Below are 16,074 nucleotides of genomic sequence, written 5' to 3' on the forward strand. Positions count from 1 at the left end.
ATTTAGTGAAAGATTATAGATCTACTTCATAAATAACATTATGAGAAAATATTTTTTAACACAGAATACATCGTTTTAGAACATGAATGTGAACATCCGATAAGTAAATCTAGATTTATTCATAAATTACAACTGTTACATGTCCCTATAAGGATAGGTACAAAACATCTATTGTTTAAATAAAAGACTACAACAACACTTGTTATATCTTCAATACGAAATATCATTCGTTTGTAATCAGTTGATTATTTCTTCCAATTATCAACACATAATATCAATTATTAGTGTCACATGAAGTATTACATACTTAAGTGAATGATGAAAAATAAATAGTTCTATCATATAGACATCTGAAGTCTTGTCCAAGTCAGACTTCTTCAGCTTGATGAGATGAGAGGAGCAATTCCTCCTTTAGTGTCCAGTTTCTTCCACAACAGAAACAACACTAATCATTGGGTCCTTTCTTGATTTCTGGGTTTATGCTGTATTTCCCTTAACTGAACTATAAGTCTATATGACTGCACAATCTCTTAGACTTCCTTTTATTCAATGCTTGAACAGACTTGAAACTATTTCTAGTGTTCTGATTGAATATCTGCTTTACTTGATGAGACATCTGATATGTTTCATGATTATCCAAGACTTTCTGCAAGTCATGGTTAATTTCTTCAGTATGATGTGAGACACGTCAATATCATCACAATGATACTTCCATCAAAGTATCATGATCAGACTAATTGGTTGCAGAGGTTATTCAGGTATGGGATCTTTCAATATATATAATTTCTATTTATCTTAAAGGTAGAACCTTAAGATATTATACCAGTTACAGAAATTATAACCATCAAATGTTACTGTCTCTTGAAACTCAATAAGAGAGAGGTTTTGTAGGGAGTAAAATTATTAACAGTTATCAACAGAATTTAACAAAGTTTCATTTAGTATTTTCAATATTTAGTCTTTAAAAATTAATATATTATATTGTTTCTTAAAACATTAATTTATTAAAGTCTAGGATCCAAGTAACGAAACAAGTAAATGGTTAGGCTACCTTTATCTCATAAACTTAATCAAACTCGGTATGCAGCGATTACCAATTGCATACGATATGTAACTCCTAGATTATGAGATCCTAAACAACTGTTTTTTAGCTTGGCATGTTTATCCCATCTATGCCTCAAAACTCTTATGTTTAGGCGACCTTTATCACATAAGAAATTAATCAAATCATTCATTTAAAAAACATGTGAGTTCTATTCCACAAATGGTTAGGTGACCTTCTTCCCACAAGCAAATACGAAAACACTTTGACTATTTTTGACAACCCAAATGAATATGGTGACCCAAAAATCCATATGAACTGCACAAAAATCCCAAGTGAATTTTAAATGGATTGCATAGATTTGAAGTTTTGTAAATAAGGGTTTATATATGTTTTACAATTATAGTTTATAAAAACATGGTCTCACGAATATTGCATGCATCCAACAATTCATGTATCCTTTTGTAAAATTCATATCACTTGTTATGAGGTTCTTTTGGTGCCAAATAAAATTTCATTTTATTTTCTATTAACCGCGATCAATTATGAACCAAAATCCGGTACTTTAAAGTTTAGTCGTAGATCGGTTTTAAGAATCGGTAACTGTCTTAATAAAACTATATTTTATACTTAAGACTTGGAGTTTTGGATGAGTTATAAAATCACTATTTTAAATCTACTTTTAACAATCAAAAACTTATGACTCTATGAATTTATAGAATAAACTCATTTTATTTTATAAACTCAATTTTATGCATCTTATGATAAAAGTCATATTTTGATAAACCAAAACTTGGGTGATGATACTTATATTTTAAATCTCATTTAACATGCATAAAACATAATATCAACATGTTTCGCTATGTTTAAAACACCAATATCATATATTAAGTTTCGACGCAAAAAATAATCACTAGTTTTATTATTTGTCGTTATAACGCTATAAACCGAATTTAGCCTTTTTTTTAAAAACTCCTTATTTATTATCAAGACATGGAGTTTATATAAAGTTTAAACATCTTTTAAACCATGCCAAATATTTTAAAGTTGGGTATTTATAAGTTTTACAATAAAACTATTTTCAATAAAAATTGAGTTTTAACCGGTAAAACGGTTTTATAAATATTCATTTATAAACATCTTATGTTATCTTTTAAATATTTTTTACTTAAACTCCAAGTGATATTATCTTATGAAAAAATGTTATTTGACATGTAAAAACTATTTTTATACATAAAACATAACATACATTTAACATAAAATAAACATCACAAGCATGCATTATAATGTGTATGAACCAAGCACAACACAAAGGTCCAAATGGTTTGTTTATACACAACAACATATCAAATATTACAACAAACAACTTTTTGTTTTTTCTAAGACAACTTTTATATAACCAAAATGCATGAAAAATGATTATATATAAAAATAAACAATTTCAACCAAGAAGTTGTCAAAGAAGACAAATATGGATTTTTCTTAACCAAAAGAAATCCATGCTTGTTTTCCAAAAAAACAAAGATTATCTAACATAAAAAATCATTCTGACATATAAAAAATGTCTCTGATACCACTGTTGGGTTTTGATACGAAATAAAAGTTTGTTTTTCATAAAAACCGGCAATGGAAGACTTTAAAAATAACGAGTTTATTTTTAGTTCATAACAAAACCACACCATCATGGATCCATTTATAGATGTTAGAATGAAATAAAAACAACAATAAGATGTCTTAGAGATAACCTTTGAAGCCTTTGAACCCACTTGGTTTTGGGGTGTTGATGAAGATAACAAAAGATCAAAGTGTATGATCGTCTCTACAAGTATCCACCATCAAGAGTAAGGCAATTGGAATGCTAGTTCCTTCTTGTATAACTTTGTTCTTTAAGCCTTAAGTGCTTAAACAATTAAGCACTAAAAGGAAGACACGAAATGAACACAAAAAGCAAGTAATATCTTCAAAAGAGGAAAGAGCTCCAAGCTCCCATGTTGCTCACGGTTTTGGGGAGACAAAAAGAGAAGAAGAAGAAGTGATTTTCTTGGACCAAAAACTAGCACCTTATTCATGTAAGAGACCCTCTATTTATAATCCTTCCAAGCATGGCCTCTTGAATATAATATTGAAGGTAAGGGCTTTATATTAAAATAATATAAAGTAACTCTTATCTTTTCAAGAAGCATGGGGCAAGTTATGGAGGTTGACAAGCAACCTCCATTCTTTAAATATAAATTCGGCCATACCTCTTTAAATAAGAAAGATTCTTTGATTGTTATAAACTCTAAGTTTATAAAATATAAACTTTGTCTTTAGGTAAAAGACAAAAGAATCCAACTAGTCCACAATGTTGTGCACGACTTATTAATTCATACCATATGAAATAATAACCAGTAATACTCTCTTATAATTATTATTCACAAAACAATAATTATTCCCTAATTAAAATACAAGAATTGATATTATTTATTAATAATCATATTAATAATAAATATACAAAATGTGCCAACTTGATAAAGGTGTGACCCGATAGGATCATATATTATTAGCAATATCACTCCATAATGATTCTTAGGCATATAGATCCAACACTAAAATCATCATGTGATTAACTTGTCACAATCCTGAAATACCATAAATACCCTCAAAGTCAACCCTGGTCAAAGTCAAGGTCAACATCCCATGTTGACATCAACTTGTCGAGTGCATCCAGCAACTCGTCGAGTTCCTCCCAAGTCCATCCCACTGAATCTCAAGTCAACTCGCCGAGTCACCTAAGTGACTCGTCGAGTTTATCAATTGTCCAGAAATCAAAAGTTCATTCAGACCAACACTCTAATCCTTCACTACACTCATTCAGAGACTCGAAAACGAGTAAACCCTTCCCCGACTCGTCGAGTCGACTAATGGACTCAACGAGTTCCTTCAGTCATTTTGTGTTCAGTCCTTTCCAGTGGGATCTAAGGTCCCAAACTTCAGATCCAACCTCCCCTAGTGCAGATACCACGTAAAGTTGCAAACTTTACATGCATGCAAGGCCTCCCAAGGCTATAACATCAAAACTAAGCTTTCTACAAGGTTTTAGTGCATGGAAAGGGCCTAAGCTGGATAAAGTGAGCAACTATATGTCATTGAGGACCTAGAGATGTCCAGATCTGGAACTATATCCTTGTGATAAGTCCAAATCCGAGTATGACCCCATTTTTCACCAAAAGTGACCATATTCTTCCATAAAATGAGATCTAATCAAATAGAGATCAAGTTAGCAACTTTTTACCTCTAAATAGATGCTAGCAACAAGTAGATGCCGAATCCAAAGCCTTCTCCTTTCTTCAACCTCCTCAACCTTCAAGTTTCCTTCTCAAAAGCACAAGTTCCACTCTCCAAGGCTCACACACACACACTCAAGGAAGCACCAAAATGCGGATAGGGTTTCTTTCTGGACTTTAAGAACGATGAAGGAGACTAAAAATTAGCCATAAGTTCTTTAAATAGGGTACAAACCCCTAAAAATTAGGGTTTCCCTCTACAACACCTACTCGTCGAGTCGGGGCCTTCCGACTCGTCGAGTAGGTTCTAAGTCCCGCGTCCACATAAATGATCTCTACTCGACGAGTTAGAGCTCCCCAACTCGCTGAGTCCATGCACAAAACCCTAAAAAAATAGATAACTTAATTAATACCTGGAACAGGTGTTACACTGCTCATACTCTTCCATATGTATGCAACCCCGAAATGCATTCTTGTGAAAGAGCTCAATAGCCTCATCACCATGTAACAAGCTAACATCATGTACTACAACTTTGTGAGCTTTTAATAGATGCTCATCTCTAGTTGTGATTATTATTCGGCTTCCATCACCAAACCATCAGGTGATCCAGCTAACTTTTCTAGTTGATCAAGTTGATCGACATCATCAAGAACAATCAATACCTTTCTATTACACAACTTCTTATCTCTCAAGGATCTTCCTCTTCCAACACTGTGTGCTCCCATTTGTGAAAGAATTTCTTTTTCTAATTCTTTCAATCCACGCCTGCTTGATTCCTCTCGAATATTTGCAACAAAACAGCAACCATCAAAATTTTTAGATATTTTATCATATACAGAAGATGCAAGAGTAGTCTTACCACCACCCCCAACCCCCCATATTCCAATCATGCGCACACCACCTGTCCCAATTTGTAAGGCTGGTTTTAAACGTTGCACGCGAGGTGCTATTCCGATCAATCTCTCATTTCCAGTACTTGTAGTTACTTGTTGCAACCTCAATGAAGTTTTGTCAACAATTTCTTTGACAGCCTTTGATTCATGCCTGCAGATTGGATATACAACGATAATTAACACATGATCAATCACATTAATAAAAGAGATATTTTGTATCATGCTCTATGAAAAAAGGAGACTAAGAACCCTCATTTCATAATTCACACCCGATATAGAACTCGTAAAGTTAATACCAAATGAGGTTTGTAACAATATTCTTGGGAAATATTGTCTAGTTTCAAAAAGAAAAAAGTGAAGCAAGATGAATTTGTTGTTGTAGCTTCAAACAAGGCGTTAAGTACAGAATAAGAGGTAGAACTCAATAAATTCCATCATAACTTAATTTGAGCTTTATCCATCATCCTAAGACTTGAGATATCTTTTAACTAAACAACCTGATCAATTGATCTAGTCAACGCCTCTGATTTATCAAGGTCATTAACATCATCAAGAATAATTAAAACATTTGTCTGAATTTTTATATTGAAGTATAGAATTATCTTACAGAGCACACATATCTTAAACGTAAAAAAGTGCAAAAACAAAGAAGAAAATTACCCGTTGGCAATGTTCTTGAGTTCACATCCAAAGATGCTACTTGCATCCACAAGTGCTTTTTTCCAACATTTAACTTTGTTCTTGTTCTCCAACTTATGTTTGGCAAATGCTTCTCCATATTTTTCTTTTCGATTTCGCACCGTAGACGGGTCCACATCATAAAATATGGGCATAACAATTTGCCCAATCATATCCTTGCGTTTCATAATATGTGCAACTTCATCTAAGCACCACGATGAGTCTGCATAGTTTAAAGAGAATATGATGACAAATATCTGTGATTCCTCAATAGACTCCATAAGGGATGTACTGATCAATTCGCCTCGAGGAAGTGTTTCATCATCCTTGTAAGTGTTGATTCCTTGTAGTACAAGAGCTGAGTAGAGATGATCCACAAAAGTCTTGCGGGTATCTTCTCATCTAAAACTAAGGAAAACATCATGATTCCATGATTGAGAAGATGATGATGAAGATGCCATTGATCACTTGATTTGTAAGAGATAGAAAGTATGTGATGCGGTTTCGCTTTTCAACACCTTAATGAAATGAAGCATACAAAGAAACAGAGAAACATGTGAGTTTCCAAGAAATTTCTGATTTAGTAGAAGCTCACGGAATATCTATGTAAATACACGTTGATTTGTTAATAATATCCAATCTACCAAAAGTTAAAAGAAATATCCACTTGACATTTTCAATATAAATCATCAAAATCAATGATTTTTTATTGCAACTAATAACAACTTGCTTAGCTATTTCTACCAATATATATACATCAGATTTGATTTTGGAAGGAACTTCCAATTTATCAAGAGCTAAATAAACATCTGCTTGACATTTTCAATATAAATAAGTTGACTTAATATTAATGATATCATCATCACAATAAATATTTTTTTTTGCAACATCTATCAACCTGTTTAGCTATTTATACGAATAAACACAAAAGATTTGATTTTCTAAGAAATTTGCAGTTTAACAAAGCTAAAGAAATATCCATTTTACTTTTTCAATATAAAGTGAGTTGATTTCATATTGATGATATCATCATCATAATCAATGTTTTTTTATTGCGACAACTAACAACATGCTTAGCTATTTCTACCAATATACAAAATATGCTTTTTTTTATCATCAATAACAATCAACTAACATCTTTTCAGTTTCACCGATATTAAACAACAATTTGTAAATTAGGGTTATGCGCATGGGCAAAAGAGGCATGTGCACAGCCCATTTTTTTAAGGGGCCTAATTTTTTTTTTATATAATTAATATATTGTGTATATGTATATATATCTTTTTATGTATTAATGTACACAAATTACTTGTAGTTCAAACGGTTGGTGGTGCGTCTTTATTTTAATCGCTTTTAAACCATCAGAATCGATAATATATATATATATATATATATATATATATATATATATATATATATATATATATATATTCGATTCCATTTCCAACGCTTTCTTTTAAATTTTAATTAACCAGTTTTCTAATATCGCTACATTATATATATATATATATATATATATATATATATATATATATATATATATATATATATATATATATATATATATATATATTCGTAGTTAAGCGCTTTTAAAAACATATGGTAAACGTTATAAAGTTTTTTGATGTGTTTTATTTATCTAAAATTATATTTTGTTTCGGTATTATACTTTATTTTCTTTTTGACGTATATGGATTGATGTAAAACACTAAAACTTATAGTTATATGTTATTTTAATGTATTTGGATTAAGGGTTCAGGTCATGTTTGGTCATTTAACTTTTGGTTTTGTACTCATTTGGTCACTTAACTATTTTTAAGTTTTAAAAGGTCATCAAACTTTTAACTTTGTGCTCATTTAGTCACCTAACTTTTGGTTTGGTCACTTAACTTTTAGATTTATGCTCATTTAGTCACCTAACTTTTAAAATTGTGCTCATTTAGTCACTAAACTTTTAAAAAAATTTAAAAGTTTAGTGACTAAATGAGCACAGTTTTAAAAGTTAGGTGACTAAATGTGACCAAACCAAAAGTTAAGTGACTAAATGAACACAAAGCCAAAAGTTTGATGACATTTTAAAACTTAAAAAAAGTTAAGTGACCAAATGAGCACAAAACCAAAAGTTAAGTGGCCAAAAATGACTTAAACCCTTGGATTAATCCACAACTTATTTTTATATGTATTTTTAATGTTTGAACTTGTAAACATCAAATTCATGATTTATATATGTATGTATGTAAAGGAAAATAAGAAAAAAGATGAAAACCAAGCATATGTCACCAAAGTTTTTTTTCACTCATGATCTTCAAAATGAGTGTGACATCACAATCCATAAAATTCAATCAAGTAACAACTTCACCGATTTGTTCACTAAAAACTTTTCCTACATCCAAATTTGAAAATATGGTACAAAACAATGGTATGCGGCGCTTGAATGAAATCAAATGATGTGTTCATCAGGGGGAGTTGCAAACATACTGTACTCTTTTCCTTAGCTAACTTTTTCCCAGTAAGTTTTTATTAGCAAGGTTTTTAACGAGACAATTATTTTCAATGTCTATTATTAATCATCTACTCTTTTTCCTTAATAAAGATTTTTTTTTCCCATGAGGTCTTATCTATTAAGATTTTAACGAGACATGATACAACCGTCATTCAAGGGGAGTGTTATGAAATATTATTTAGTAAATGACTATTGGATTCTCCATATTCTCTCATCTCTCTACATCATTAGTGAGCATTAGTAACACACATTATTATGAATTTTATGACTATAGTTATGCACCATTATAAAGAGCATTCACAACATAGCTTATTTTTCATCTCTTTTTTCTAGTATAAATAGTGAGTAATATGTATTGTAAAAATTGATTGTTTTTACCACAAGTAATGGAATAAATAGAATCTCATTTCTTATTTTATTCTTTAACTTAGCTTCATATTTTATAATAATAATATAATAATCGTACTATTATAATAATAATAATAATAATAATAATAATAATAAAATATTGTCAAATCATAATGGTTTTTCTGAAAAGGGGAATGAAAATTTGGGTTTTGCAAATGCATTAAATTAATGAACTGTTAATGGGCTATAGCAGATCACCACAAGTTTTTAAAAAAAATATATTGAAAATGATTGGCTTTCATGAAAAAAAAACGGTTTTTTAGGGAAAAAAAACAAGAAGCAATATTTTTTTTTGTTAAATAATACCCAAAGATTATCACTAATACCGGGTTTAATACTCACGTGGGGTCAGAGGTCGGGAGTTCAATCCCTGCAAAACCCAATTTGGGTGCCTCTTAAACTTGTGTCACATGTGGTGAAATTTTCCCTGGAAACCCTTATGGGGGCTGGGTTTGCCCTGTAAAGGAGCTCGAACCCGGGGTGCTCTTTGAAATATGCGAGTAGGCTTCCGTTTAATCATTTGCCGTTTCAGAAAAAAAAAATATGCCCTTGTCGCCTCATTGGTGTCGCCGCCATTGCCCAAATTTCTTGGGTAAACTACAAACCGGCAAAATAGTTGAAATATCAATTGGTTATTGGTTGGTATTGGTCTGCAAAGAGATAGTTGTCCACATTATGAGGTTGCCACAAGATCTTAATAGATGATGACTTTGAACCACGTTTGATCGCAAAAGTCGGTTTAGATTTATCTTTCTCATTCCAAAATTCAGAGGAATCTGATGTTTTCACCGGATCATCTTTACATCTTTTTTTAGGAACGAGTGAAACTCCTATTCTATTTGCAGCTCCAGAAGCAGTCCCACTCTGGTGTAAGGAAATTGAAATCACGTTGTACGTTGAATTCAAGCATGTAGTGGGCCTCAATGAATTAATGGAAACATATCCCACATATGTAGATATCCAACAACGGTCAATTCCCTTATTAGACTCATACCAACGCAAAACCTTAAATGGAAGATCATCATTCGGCTTCACCTCCTTAATGGTTATTTTAATATTCGGATATCCTTCGTGGGTAACAACGTGTATCAAGAACCCAGAAAAGTGATTGTACCAATCATCTGGAAGACGCATTCTAAATGTGTTCCCCCTAAACAGCCTACCAACATGTACAAACTCCTTTGGAATCTCATAATCAAGAATTACACTCATAAGGTGATCTTCAATAGCGTTCCCCTGTCATGTGTGGAAACACACAATTGAAATAAATAAATATTTAAATTGTAAACGTGAGTATGTAGAGCCAAACCTTGAGCATGGAGTCTAGTAACATGTAACCAAGAAGTGGACTTAAATTGTACACCCCACGAAGCGAGAGTTTCCACAGCCATTTGCAGTTTGAAATAGATCCAAAGGTTTTAAGTGAGGTACAACAATACGCTTCAACAACAGCAATGCTTGATGGGAGATTTGACAGTTCCACAAGGCATGCGCAATTTGACACGTCCAAAAATTTGAGTAGAGGAGTTCGAATGAGACTAAAATCTAATCGTGAAAACTTATTATCTGATAGATTAAGTTTTTGCAAGTTGGGTAACTCCCAAATAGCATAGCTCATGTCTTCATCTCCCAAATTGCACCAACTGAGATCCAGTTCTTTCAAGTCTCTACGAAAAAAACATAACTTTATGTGGTTCAAGTTGGATAACTCCCAAACACCAGAACTCATGTCTTTTTCTCCCAAAAAGTTATCTATTTTCTCTTGGATCTTTGAGAGCTTAAAAACCCCACGGGACACTGTAAATGAAAGGGTCTCGAGTTTCTTTAGTCGGGTAATGGATGGAAATCTCTTAATACCCATGCAAAAGCCTATAGATAAGCAAACAAGCCTGTCTAAGCGTCCAAAAGATGAATGGATCTCTTCTAGTTTCCCACATCTCCAAAGTTTGAATCTTTCAAGATATGGAATTCCATCAAAATTTGGTGTCATGATTAGGTTATCCAACTCGTAAAGTTCCATCATCTTCAAATTTGGCAGCACCTATCATGCATATACAAGTGCAAACAGGTCAAAAACATATCAAGGACAAAAATCAAAATGGAAATTGATAGGAATCGAGATGCAATAATAGATGTAAAGAAACCAAATATATTGTAAATATATCTAATGGACTGTTTGCTACAGGTAGAACTGAAGAAAGAAGCAAAATCAGTTAAGAACCCAAACATAACGTTTCCCTACCCTAGTCGGAAAGGTTCCCCAAAGAGATGACCTCCTTCCCTAGCTAACACTGGTGTACTAAAATATCAAAATACTCAATGACACTCCCATATGACTATGGCTGGTCTTAAAGATGATTCTAGGTAGACGTCTATAACAAAAAATGATAATATTCCAAGGGTGTTGCTATAGATATCCTCCCTTTGATTCGACTTAAATGCAAATCCTTCAACTTAAAGAAACTTATTTTGATTTGATTTTTTTTTGTCATTTTTTTTGTCTTATTATTATTATTATTATTATTATTATTATTATTATTATTATAGTTTTAATTAATTATGTTATTTTGTTTTTAATTATTTGTGTTTTAGAAAACATTTTTTATATATAGTTATATCTTTACGAATGATGGTATCATGTATTGTTCAATAAAAAAATTACGAATATCCTTATGTATCGTTCCGACTATTCATGTGTGGTATTTTTTTCATTTGGACTATTCATGCGTTATTTTTTCGTCTAGACTATCCATATTTTATTTTTTTCGTTCGTACTATTATTGGGTTATTTTTTTGTTCGGACTATTCTTATATTATTTTTTCGGTCAGATTATCCCTATGTTATTTTTTCCGTTCAGACTATCTCTGTGTTATTTCTTTCGTTCAGACTACCTCTGCGTTATTTCTTTCGTTCAGACTATATGTGTTATTTTCTCGTCCCGACTAACACTGTGTTATCTTTTTCATTCCAACTATCCTCGTGTAATTTTTTTCGTTTTGACTAACCATGTATAATTTTTTTTCGTTCGCACTAACCATGTTTTATTTTTTTCTTTTTTGTTTTAGAAAAGTTTTACGGACAATTAAATGTATGTTTGTGCGTGAGTTTTATTTAACGGCTATGAAAATCGCAAAAAAATAATAACACTAGATAGTTCGAACAAGAAAATAACACAATGATAGTTCAAACGAAAAAATAACATATGGATAATCCGAATGAAAAAAAAATATAATGATATGTAAAAATAACACATGGATTGTTCAAACAAAAAAAACACATAGATAGTCGGAACGAAAAAATAACACAGATAATTCGAACAAAAAAAAATAACATGGTATAATTCAACCGAAAAAAAGTAACGCAATCATAGTCGGAACGAAAAAATAACATGAGGATAATCCGAACGAAAAAAATAACACAGTGATAGTCAGAATGAAAAAAAAAATACAAAACTAGTTTAATGAACAAAAAAAAATAATGTTAATAATAATGATATGTATTTATTAGAATAATTAAAAACAAAAAATCAAAAAAACAACTAAATGACAAAGCATCAAATCAGGAACGGATATACGGGTTAACGGGTATATGGAGGATTCTCATGTTCCGATTATACATGACCCATTTTCTATCAAAATCATTTCAAGTGTTTTAATGTACGTTTGATGCATCCCAGGTACACTACATACTATTTCTATATATGTGATGATAAATAGACAAAATAAATAAATAAAAACTAATTCCTTCCATCCATGTATGGAAATCATTTAATGTGTTTGATTGTTTAATTATATATCTAAAAATCACTTAATAAAAACAAAATAAGAAAATATTTTAAAATGAAATTTATTAATCAAAAAAGAAGACAGATTTAAATTGAAATCTTACCTAAAAAGTTGAATAGTATTTATTTTCAAAAAGAAAAACAAAACCAACTTTTTGTCTTTATGTTTAGACAAAAGGGTATTCATGTTTTCCACACTAGGGAAAATTTATGAAAAAAAAAAAAAAAATACAACTGAAGTTGCTTAATGACACCAATGATATGTGGCATAACTATGTGCTCTTTTCCATTTACTCTCTGGAATCTGGATCAGTTAAGTCTATAATTCATCATCTACTTTGTTTTCATTTGTGAAACAGATAAACATTGAGAATTACCTTACAACCATTCCAAAGTTGGTCTTGGATGCCACCACGCAATACCAGACAACAAAGCTCCCTTGGTGGAAAATTATCATGCAATGGATTTGCAAGATCACCTTTCCACCGAATATACCTAAGGTTCCTCATGTTTGCAACAATCGGAGGAGGAGGTGGTTCTTGAAGTTTACAGGATTCAAATAGTGTTACTTGAAATTCATCGTAATGAACTTGTATTGCTTCAATCTTGTCAAGTTCCTATATATGTTAAGAGGAACAAAAAGTGTTAATGTTGGGTTAAAAGTGTTTGTTTATACATATATTATGCAAAGCCAGCTTAACCGTTACCATCGATGCATCCATAGCACATATTCTTTCAACATCTTCCTTCTTCCAAATTCTACTATGTTTTTCAGGATTCTTAGGGTAATCTCCTCTAACAATGTAGTGTCCCATTTCTTGCACCAGATCATGCATATCAAAATTTCCATCCAAAATAGTTATGAGAGCTTTTTGTCTCAATTCTTCTACTCCTATAACAGGATAAAAACCACAAGCATCAAGCTTCTCCATTGCGATATCTATTTCCTCCCACCTAAAAAAACATGCAATATCAAGGAACAAATCTTTATGAACCTTTGTAAGTCCATCAAAGCTGACTTTTAGCTTTTCAAGAATCTTGTTATCCGGGATCTCTTTTAGTCTGGCTAATGCACTCCTCCACTGATCAATGTTTTTGTCACATAGAGAAGAACCAAGAACTGTAAGTGCTAATGGAAGACCACCAGCATAAGAGACTACCTCTATTGAAAGCTGCTCATACTTTTCCATAGGTATGGAACCCCGAAATGCATGCTTGCAAAAGAGATCAATAGCCTCACCACCATGTAACAAGCTAATATCATGTACAACAACTTCGTGAGCTTTTAGCAAATGTTCATCTCTAGTTGTGATTAGTATCCGGCTTCCATCACCAAACCAATCAGGTGATCCAGCTAATGCTTCTAGTTGATCAAGTTGATCGACATCATCAAGAACAATCAATACCCTTCTATTACACAACTTCTTATCTTTCAAGCATCTTCCTCTTCCAGCACTGTATGCTCCCGTTTGTGAAAGAATATCTTTTTCTAATTCTTTCAAACCACGCCTGTTTGATTCCTCTCGAATATTTGCAATAAAGCAGCAACCATCAAACTTTTTAGAGATTTCATCATATATACAAGATGCAAGAGTAGTCTTACCACCACCCCCAACCCCCCATATCCCAATCATGCGCACACCACCTGACCGAATTTGTAAGGCTGATTTTAAACGTTGCATGCGATGCGCTATTCCGATCAGCTTTTCATTTGCAGAACTTGCAGTTACAAGTTGCAACCTCGATGAAATTTTGTCAACAATTTCTTTGATAGCCTTTGATTCATGCCTACACATTGGATCATATATAAAGATAATTAACACATGATCACATTAACAAAAGAGATCATTTGTGTCATGCTCTATGAACAAAAGAAAAGGAGACGTAATCGCCTATATATTTCAGATTCGATATAGAACCGGTAAAGTAATACCACAAGAAGTTTTCTTTCATGGGAAATATTGACAAAGTTTCAAAAAAGTGAAGCAAGATGGACATGTTGTTGTGCTTCAAGCGAGGTGTTAACTCAATAAAGTCCACCATAACTTAATTTGAGCTTATCCATAATCATAGGACTTGAGATATCTTTTAACTAGCCAAACTAATCAACTAATCTAGCCAAAGCCTCTGATTTATATCAAGGTCATCAACATCATCAAAAATAATTAAAACATTTGTATGAAAGTTTATATTGAAGTATAGAATTAGCTTATAGAGCACACGTATGTTAAACATAAAAAGTGCAAAAACAAAGAAGAAAATTACCCGTTGGCAATGTTCTTGAGTTCCCATCCAGAAATGCTACTTGCATCCACAAGTGCTTTTTTCCAGTATTCAACTTTGTTCTTGTTCTCCAACTTATGTCTGGCAAATGCTTCTCCATATTTTTCTTTTTGATTTCGCACTATAGACGGGTCCACATCATAAAATATGGGCATGATGATTTTCCCAGTCATATCCTTGCATTTCATAATATGTGCAACTTCATCCAAGCACCACGATGAATCAGCATAGTTTATAGAGAATACGATGACAACTATCAGTGCTTCCTCAATAGCCTTCATAAGGGATGTACCGATCAATTCGCCTTGAGGAAGTGTTTCGTCATCCTTGTAAGTGTCGATGCCTTGTAGTACAAGAGCCGAGTAGAGATGATCCACAAAAGTCTTGCGGGTATCTTCTCCTCTAAAGCTAAGGAAAACATCATGATTCCATGATTGAGAAGATGATGATGATGATGATGATGAAGCCATTGATCACTTGATTTGTAAGAGATAGAAGGTATGTGATGTGGTTTCAGCATGTCAATGAAATGAACTATATATATATATATATATATATAGATATATATATATATATATATATATATATATATATATATCCAATTTACTAGCAGCTCACGGAATATATGTAAAGACATGTTTGCATGTTGATTTGTTAATACATAATGAATGCAGCTTGAAATAGTCAATGATATTCCAATCCACCAAAAGTTAAAGAAATATCCACTTGGCATTTCAATATAAATCATCAAAATCTTTTTACGGATTTTTTATTGCAGCAAATAATACCTTTGATTAGCTATTTCTACCAATATACACATCATATTTGATTTTCTAAGAAACTTTCAATTTACAAAAAGCTAAAGAAACATATACTTGACATTTTCAATATAAATGAGTTGACTTAATAACAATTTGATATCATCATCATAATCAATACTTTTTATTGCCACATCTAACAACCTGTTAAGCTATTTCAATGAATAAACACAAAAGAAGTGGTTTTGTAAGAAATTTGCAGTTTACCAAAAGCTAAAGAAACATCCACTTGATATTTTCAATAGAAAGTGAGTTGATTTCACATCGACGATATCATCATCATAATCAATGATTTTCTATTGCAATAACTAACAACCTGCTTAGCTATTTCTACCAATATACACAACATACTTTATTTTTTTATCCTCAATAACAATCAACTTACATCTTTTCAGTT

At 31.9% G+C, this 16,074-nt stretch overlaps 2 protein-coding genes across 5 annotated transcripts; both read right to left on the bottom strand.

The window, feature by feature from the left end:
- Positions 1-259: 259 nt before the first annotated feature.
- On the bottom strand, positions 260-6,441 carry LOC145129271 (disease resistance protein Roq1-like). 4 transcript variants are annotated; one of them, XR_013717426.1, is made up of 4 exons: positions 5,863-6,441; positions 4,722-5,353; positions 2,788-4,478; positions 260-646 (listed from the first exon to the last, which is right to left on the bottom strand). XR_013717426.1 is itself a non-coding variant. In XM_079063968.1 (2 exons), the coding sequence occupies exons 1-2, from the start codon at positions 6,159-6,161 to the stop codon at positions 4,882-4,884; spliced, it is 771 nt and encodes a 256-aa protein (XP_078920094.1). In that variant the 5' UTR covers positions 6,162-6,441; the 3' UTR covers positions 2,614-4,881. The 4 variants fall into 4 exon arrangements, 1 of the variants encoding a protein (XP_078920094.1); XR_013717425.1 differs by having other exon boundaries at positions 2,788-4,483; XR_013717424.1 differs by having other exon boundaries at positions 2,788-5,353.
- Positions 6,442-8,995: 2,554 nt separating this feature from the next.
- LOC145134080 (TMV resistance protein N-like) lies at positions 8,996-15,361 on the bottom strand. The gene is made up of 5 exons (XM_079069000.1): positions 14,842-15,361; positions 13,284-14,364; positions 12,954-13,193; positions 10,101-10,832; positions 8,996-10,027 (listed from the first exon to the last, which is right to left on the bottom strand). Exons 1-5 carry the CDS (start codon positions 15,327-15,329, stop codon positions 9,416-9,418), a joined length of 3,153 nt encoding a protein of 1,050 aa, XP_078925126.1. The 5' UTR covers positions 15,330-15,361; the 3' UTR covers positions 8,996-9,415.
- Positions 15,362-16,074: the final 713 nt, after the last annotated feature.

This window comes from Lactuca virosa, chromosome 8 (genome assembly GCF_052849685.1).
Source record: "Lactuca virosa cultivar CGN04683 chromosome 8, Lactuca_virosa_CGN04683_v6, whole genome shotgun sequence".
NCBI lineage: Eukaryota > Viridiplantae > Streptophyta > Magnoliopsida > Asterales > Asteraceae > Lactuca > Lactuca virosa.

Excerpts from the sequence above, each read along its gene's own strand:
- LOC145134080 (XM_079069000.1), bottom strand. The coding sequence starts at position 15,329 with ATGGCTTCATCATCATCATCATCATCATCTTCTCAATCATGGAATCAT. Across the intron at positions 13,194-13,283 it reads GTGCTATGGATGCATCGATG|GAACTTGACAAGATTGAAGC; the intron begins GTAACGGTTAAG and ends TAACATATATAG. Across the intron at positions 10,028-10,100 it reads TACTAGACTCCATGCTCAAG|GGGAACGCTATTGAAGATCA; the intron begins GTTTGGCTCTAC and ends CACACATGACAG.
- LOC145129271 (XM_079063968.1), bottom strand. The coding sequence starts at position 6,161 with ATGGAGTCTATTGAGGAATCACAGATATTTGTCATCATATTCTCTTTA. Across the intron at positions 5,354-5,862 it reads CTCAAGAACATTGCCAACGG|GCATGAATCAAAGGCTGTCA; the intron begins GTAATTTTCTTC and ends TCCAATCTGCAG.